The 6940-nt window shown below is 44.4% G+C and overlaps 1 protein-coding gene across 1 annotated transcript; it reads left to right on the forward strand.

Annotated features, from left to right (window-relative positions):
• Positions 1–500: 500 nt before the first annotated feature.
• Positions 501–4219, forward strand: wfdc2 (WAP four-disulfide core domain 2). Its single transcript, XM_076984475.1, has 6 exons — positions 501–768; positions 1035–1172; positions 1317–1451; positions 2820–2957; positions 3175–3312; positions 4079–4219. Exons 1-6 carry the CDS (start codon positions 672–674, stop codon positions 4096–4098), a joined length of 666 nt encoding a protein of 221 aa, XP_076840590.1. The 5' UTR covers positions 501–671; the 3' UTR covers positions 4099–4219.
• The last annotated feature ends 2721 nt before the right edge of the window (positions 4220–6940 follow it).

Genomic DNA, 6940 nt, shown 5'->3' on the forward strand with positions numbered 1-6940 from the left:
ATCCTCCCAAAAACTGGTAGTTAAGTGTACTTTGAAAACAACAACTTGAGTGTCCCTTTGGGATCAATAAATACACTCTCTCTCTCTCTCTCTCTCTCATATATATATATATATATATATATATACACCAATAGTCTAATCCTCCATATTCTTGACCATCATCTCAAATATTTACACAGAACAGGTTACAGTCTTCGATAGATGCACGTCACTTGGTGAAAAAGTGACAAAATGTAATTCTGTCGTGATTTGGGCAGCCGTGGTCTTATGTTTTTTGGATACAATCCGGGTTAGCACCCGAACATCCCTTTCAGACAGCTTCCTCTTGCATTGCAATATTTTGAGCAAAACTGCTCTTACCCTGCTAATTGAACCTTCAGACTCTGCACTTACTGGTGCAATTAATGAAGATTGGCCACCAGGCTGGTCCAATTTAGCCATGCAACCTCCCACACTAAAATGGCACCCTAATTGGGAAACTCCAGTAGTCCAGTGTGTTTGATGTGCTACCAGACGCGACAGTGCGGATAGTTTGCGCTTTCCTATTTAAAGAAGCTGGCGGAAAGACCCTGCAGACGATTCACGTTGTTTCTCTCCGCTTCTACAGTCCAGTTTGTACTGTTTGGGTCACTATCCTGACAAGCACAGTCTTGCGAAACCTCGTTAACAAGATGAAAACTCAAGTCCTTTTTCTCTTCAGTATTGTCTTGCTAAGTCTGGCTGAATGGCGCATCCCGAGATGCGCGTCACTGGGACGAAACTGCACAGGTGAGTCGGCCGCCGGCCACTGTCTGGTTAGCGAATCATGATGTATTACTTAAAATGTGTAAGTTCTACTGTTCTCTGCAAGATGCGAACCACAACAAGTTAAATGTAGGGCATGATGTCTCGCGTAAAGGGGGGGTAAGGAGACATGATGTAGCCAACGTGATAAGTTTTCAATCCGCGAATAAACTTGAGTCAATTTTTATTTTTCTTCCGGGGGAGGGAGGTTTGCATGCTTAACTCATGCAAGTTAACACAGACTCTGATAGTGTTCAAGGTGGGCTACTGTCCCGGAAAGCTGATGGTGGAGACGTCCAGCAGAGGATGCGTGTGTGATGGAGACTGCGCAGGGCAGTACAAATGCTGCGTCCTCGGCTGCAAAGCCGTCTGCGTGCCTACTGCGTCCCGTAAGACCGCGTCCACAACGCCACTCGCAACGTCTCGCATTGCCCCTTGGCTTCGACTGACTTTACATTTGAATGTGTTTGAAGAAGAGATCGTGCATTAATGAACCCGTGCCACACTCTACATGAACTTGTGTCCCGTCACAGCAAAGCCAGGCGTGTGTCCGAGCAAGCGGGGCATGGGGACGTGTGTCGAGTTGTGTGTCGACGACAGCGAATGTCCCGGAGATGAAAAGTGCTGCAGTAACGGGTGTGGACACGTATGCATGGCCCCTTACACAGGTAAGACCTTTTTCTTTTTCTTTCTTTTATTTTTAACAGACGCAGGTAGTATCTGACAGAACCCAGACGCTGTAATTTTATGTCCAAACTGTAGTGTCATGTTTTTTGGACGGGTGTGGAGGTGGGGGTGAACTTTACATATTGGCTACTTGAAGAATAAGGCGTATATTCAGTGGTGGCCTCTGAAATATCTCAGGGGGGGCAATTGTGATGACATCCAAGGTGACCTTTTCAGTGGGTAAATCACAGTGACTTAACCAATGAAAATATATTTCTCTTTACTATAGACTGTACAGTGTTTGTGCACTGATATATCTTGTAAATATCATTGTTAAAGCTCTACAGTGACTGAACATTTAACTGAGATTGTCATCTCTCAATTTGCCCTCACAAACAACTTTACACATGGAGAGAGGCCAGATTTACCATTAATTAAAGTGAACCTTTCCCACTCAATTTCTGTATACCTCAGACAGCATTTTATTTTAGGTGTTAGAATATAAATGGGCAACAGCATTAAGGATGGAACAGAATGCAGGGGAAGCAGATCAGGGCGCGCGCTACTTCACAGCCTGCTAGCCATGTTTTCCCTTCATACCGGTTTCACCAAAATCCTCGGTTATATTCTTTTCCTCCCTTTTGTGGACACTTCACTTGTTTGATGTTTAAATTTGGTCTCGGTGGCCCTAATTCCTTAGTTGCTAGTTTATCTTGATTACGACGACTGAATGGCACTTCTCTTAATGAAACGGTTGAGCTGAAGGAACGCTGGCCGTGTTGAGCAGATTATTTTCTCTACGTTACGTCTGACGCAAGCACGTATGAAAGCCCATTACCGCCACCTAAAATAAAAAAAACGGCACATTTATATATTTTCTCATTAAGTAAATTGCTATCATTATTTCGAGATACTAAGTCGTTATTTCGAGATACTCGAAATAATGACTTAGTAACTCGAAATAATGAGATCAATTTACTTAATAATGCGAAATGTGTTTTTTTATTTATTTTTTTATTTTAGGTGGCGGGAATGGGCTTCCATAAGTACGTAAGGGCTTTAGAATTTTTTTTTACATGAGTCTACGAGAGCAGTCGGGGCGATTTTCAATTAGACTCGAATCGCCCCAAAAGGGGCGGTACTACAGTGAATGCACCTCAACGCTGATTGGACAATGACATTCAGAGGCAAGAGACGCTGTCCAGAACAGGCATGGCTAATTAAATACCGTGATGGAATGTGTGAGACTTCCTTTTCAGCCTTTCGTGGTGCATCGCCCTAATGAACAAACCGCCCTGCGTATATTCCATCATGAAATACAACAGCGTGGTTCATAAACACACTCAACATGAACTTGTGTCCCGTCACAGCAAAGCCAGGCGTGTGTCCAAGCAGCAAGTGGGGCATAGGGACGTGTGTGGAGTTGTGTGTCGATGACAGCGAATGTCCCGGAGATGAAAAGTGCTGCAGTAACGGGTGTGGACACGTATGCATGGCCCCTTACACAGGTAAGACCTTTCTTTTATTTTTAACAGATGCAGGTAGTATCTGAACACAGACGCTGTAATTTTATGTCCAAACTGTAGTTTCATGTTTTTGGATGGGTGTGGAGGTGTGGGTGAACTTTACATATTGGATACTTGAAGAATAAGGCGTATATTCCATCATGAAATACAACAGCGTGGTTCATAAACACACTAAACATGAACTTGTGTCCCGTCACAGCAAAGCCAGGCGTGTGTCCGCGCAGCAAGCGGGGCATGGGGGCGTGTGTGGAGTTGTGTGTCAATGACAGCGAATGTCCCGGAGATGAAAAGTGCTGCAGTAACGGGTGTGGACACGTATGCATGGCCCCTTACACAGGTAAGACTACTATCTGATGGAACCCAGACGCTGTAATTTTATGTCCAAACTGTAGTGTCGTGTTTTTTGGTCGGGTGTGGGGGGTGAACTTTACATATTGGCTACTTGAAGAATAAGGCGTATATTCTAGGGCAGGTATCACCAAATGGCGGACCGCGGTCCGGATTCGGACCCGAACGCCGTCCTGTCCGGACCCAATCACATTCCTGATTAACTGGATACGGACCCAAATGCCAAAAATTAACGGGAGACTATATTTTAAACGTCCACCACCCATTTGAGTGTTACGTCCCCCCCCCCCCCGCTCAACAACTTTCGTTCGCCACCGCGGACCCAGACCTAAGGTCTGAGCTATCTGCCAAAAATGGACCGTGGAAAGATTTAATTGATTACCCCTGTTCTAGGGTGACCATATTTTTGTTTGGGAAAGCCAGGACACCGGGGGGGGGGGGGGGGGCGAACGTAAGTTGTTGTTTCTCCGCCAGTTGAGTATGATGAGGCTCAACTGATGAGGCTCAGGGATTCCGTGTCATACAGCGCCGTGCTCAGGGTCCTAGTGCCTGTAGAATTAATGGCCCGATTAACGTAATTTAAAAACCAGGACATTTCCACAGTTTTAAATAATATCCCGGGACGCCCGGGACAGGACGTGAAATACGGACATGTCCCGGGAAATACGGACGTTTGGTCACCCTAGTATATTCCATCATGAAATACAACAAACGCACCGAGACGGATGGCAGTCTAACTGTGTTCTCCCTTCCAGGGAAGCCTGGTCGGAGCTGAAGTGCTGCCAGACCACGTGTGGCCACGCCTGCACCGAGCCCTGTTGATCCAGACAGGCGGGCTGGCAGACTATCATGCATCATACTTGAATTACACAAAAATAAAGAAATGCATCCCTGCAGTGGAATTTTTTTTTCCCCCTATTGGGACTTTATTCAAGAGATGAGAACTTTTTTTTTTTTTTTTTTTTTTTTTTTTAAACACACATTGCCTTTTTTGGTAAATTGCAGTGCGTGCTGGGCTATTTTTCTTAGCGCAGGAAAAAAGGGGCAGCGGTTCCGTGCTCCGGGTCCGTTTGGCTACCCGCCTTCACACGCGCGCGCCTGCCGTCTTTCGGGCTCACGGGTCTTGGAGAGCAGATTAGTGCTGGCATCAGCGTTCAGGAATGTGAAAAGTCTCCACTTTCACTCGGAGACGCAAAAATGTGCGGTAAACCTTTGGCGGTGTATGAGCTTTGTGTCCAACGTCTGGAGAAGCTTGGCAGCGGCAATTAGTGATGTGTCGTTCGCGAACGATCCGGTTCTAAGAGCCGGCTCTGAAGTGAACGATTGGAACCGGCTCCACAATGGGAGCCGCTTTTTCCTTCAGTATTGCGCTTGTGCTCTGCAAGTGCCAGTTGCAAGTGCAACTCCCTCTCCTTGCGCGTATTGCTCTGTTTCTGCCAGTGGTAGAGAGCGGAGAGTTTATTTCCTCAGTCTGTGCTTAAGCATACTTGGTAGGGGTGGGCGGATCGATTTATATCGATACAAAGGTGAGGATCGGTATCGGATCGATACCACGGTGAAAATATCGATTCTTTTGCTGCAGTTTAGAGGTCTGTGCAGGACTGCTTTTTTAATCCCGCTCCCACCAAAAAATCGCTTGTTTTAATCCCGCATCCGCCCGCCACATACACATTTCTGTCGCCCCCGCCCGCAATCCTAATATGAATTGAATTAATTAGGTCTAGTACTTGAAATTTTCTTATGTATTTATTAAAACAGCAATATAGCGATGGATCGCGCTGTCCCATTTCTTACCACAGTCCAAACACATGCCGTCAGGTGACGTACACCAACACTTTCTGATATCAATCACAACAAGCCGATTTCCCTCTCCATTAATTACAATGGAATATGACTTACATACATCAGACTTTCCTGTAGTTGGCTTAATTGTGGTGTATTCACCTGTTTTTTAATTGAATTTTCCACAGCTGAAACTGATTGACCGTCTACAGCAGGGGTCGGCAACCTCTGGCACGCGTGCCACCATTGGCACGAGGCATAATCACTGGCACGCGACACGCTGGACCAGCATCAGCAAAAATATATAAATTATTATATTAATGGATTATAATTTAAAGTAAAAAGTATCGCCCCCCCCAACGGTTTGGAAGTATCGATATCGGCGATACTGACCAGTATCGGTATCGTATCGATACCAAAATTCAGAGTATCGCCCACCCCTAATACTTGGCGCGTCGCGACCAGCGCGAGGGTCCGTGCGCCGAAAATGACGCAATCGCGGTGGCTCCGCCCCTGCGTGAGGACCACCGTGAGAAGCGAGGTCGTGCACCTCTTCAGCGCAATGAACAAAGTTATGTATGCCGGGTTCATACACCTTTACAAGGTGGAATTCAAGCACTTGTACGTCACTTTTCAATATTGAAAGGCCATTTTCAATATTTCCCAGCACCTTAAACTTAAATATTTATACATATACTCGAAATTATTCGAAATAATTCGCTTTTTTTTTATATTTCCCAGCACCTTAAACTTAAATATTTATACATATACTCGAAATTATTCGAAATAATTCGCTTTTTTTTATCACATCGATTCAGTCAGACATCTGTTGTGAAACAAAATAGTTACATTTTCAAGTACTTTAGCACTTTTCAAACCTGGAACACAATGCAACATTAATTTTCGTCAGGTAAATGTTCCTTCCCGTTTTTGAGAGGTGTTTATTTATACTACCATATATCGTTTCGGACAACACTGCAAAGAATGTCTCCACTGCCTGCATGTCAAGCGTGTGCTCCAAATATCTGACCAATCACACACAGCTTTCAATTAATAATGTGGTGGGAAAAGACTGTGGAAACGGCAGGCAATTGGCCAAGCTGTACTGCGTTCTATTTTGTGATAATTTAATAATTGGTTATAATAAAAGTTTTATTTATAAAGCATTGTTATGCAGCATTTTTACTCAACACAAGTGCTTAACACTGTCAATAACGAAACAATGTTATAAAATTAGGTTTAAGCTATTAATTAATTAATAATGTAAAAATATATATGGGGAGCCGTTTGGGAGCTGAAAGAGCCGGCTCTCCACAGTAAGAAGAGCCATTGGAGCCGCATCTCAAAATAGAGCCGAAAATCCCATCACTACGCGCAATACTCCAGCGCGCGAGATGTCGGAGGCGGAACGTGGCGGTGCAAAACGGGGCCGGTGTTCCGGTGCCAAATTCCGACTCCTCGACAGAATCTCATTCCCCTCGTTTGCAGTAGGCCATTACCGTTCTCGTCATTAGTCACTCTTCCATCTTACTGACAACTTATTTCCTTTTGAATACGATTTTTACTTAATGTTACTAATTGTATAGGGCAAAACGAGTGCTCAATGAACTAAGTCATAATCACAGTACTCACAGGTCTGAAACGTTTGGTTAACTTTTTTTTTTTTTTTTTTGTTGGTGACTTGTGTCGGTTATTTCATATAAAGCACAGATGTCTACGTTCAAAAACTAGTGCTAAACACTTTCATGTGACCGCAAGTGTGGTTATCTTCCATCAATGCCACTACACATTTAAGTATAGGTTAGCAGTATGGTGGAGTGTGAAAAAGTAAGTTA

The sequence above is a fragment of the Brachyhypopomus gauderio genome, chromosome 21 (genome assembly GCF_052324685.1).
Source record: "Brachyhypopomus gauderio isolate BG-103 chromosome 21, BGAUD_0.2, whole genome shotgun sequence".
Classification (NCBI taxonomy): domain Eukaryota; kingdom Metazoa; phylum Chordata; class Actinopteri; order Gymnotiformes; family Hypopomidae; genus Brachyhypopomus; species Brachyhypopomus gauderio.

Coding starts and splice junctions, on each gene's coding strand:
- wfdc2 (XM_076984475.1), top strand. CDS start 672: ATGAAAACTCAAGTCCTTTTTCTCTTCAGTATTGTCTTGCTAAGTCTG. Junction 1,452..2,819: donor ATGCATGGCCCCTTACACAG/GTAAGACCTTTT, acceptor GTCCCGTCACAG/CAAAGCCAGGCGTGTGTCCA. Junction 2,958..3,174: donor ATGCATGGCCCCTTACACAG/GTAAGACCTTTC, acceptor GTCCCGTCACAG/CAAAGCCAGGCGTGTGTCCG.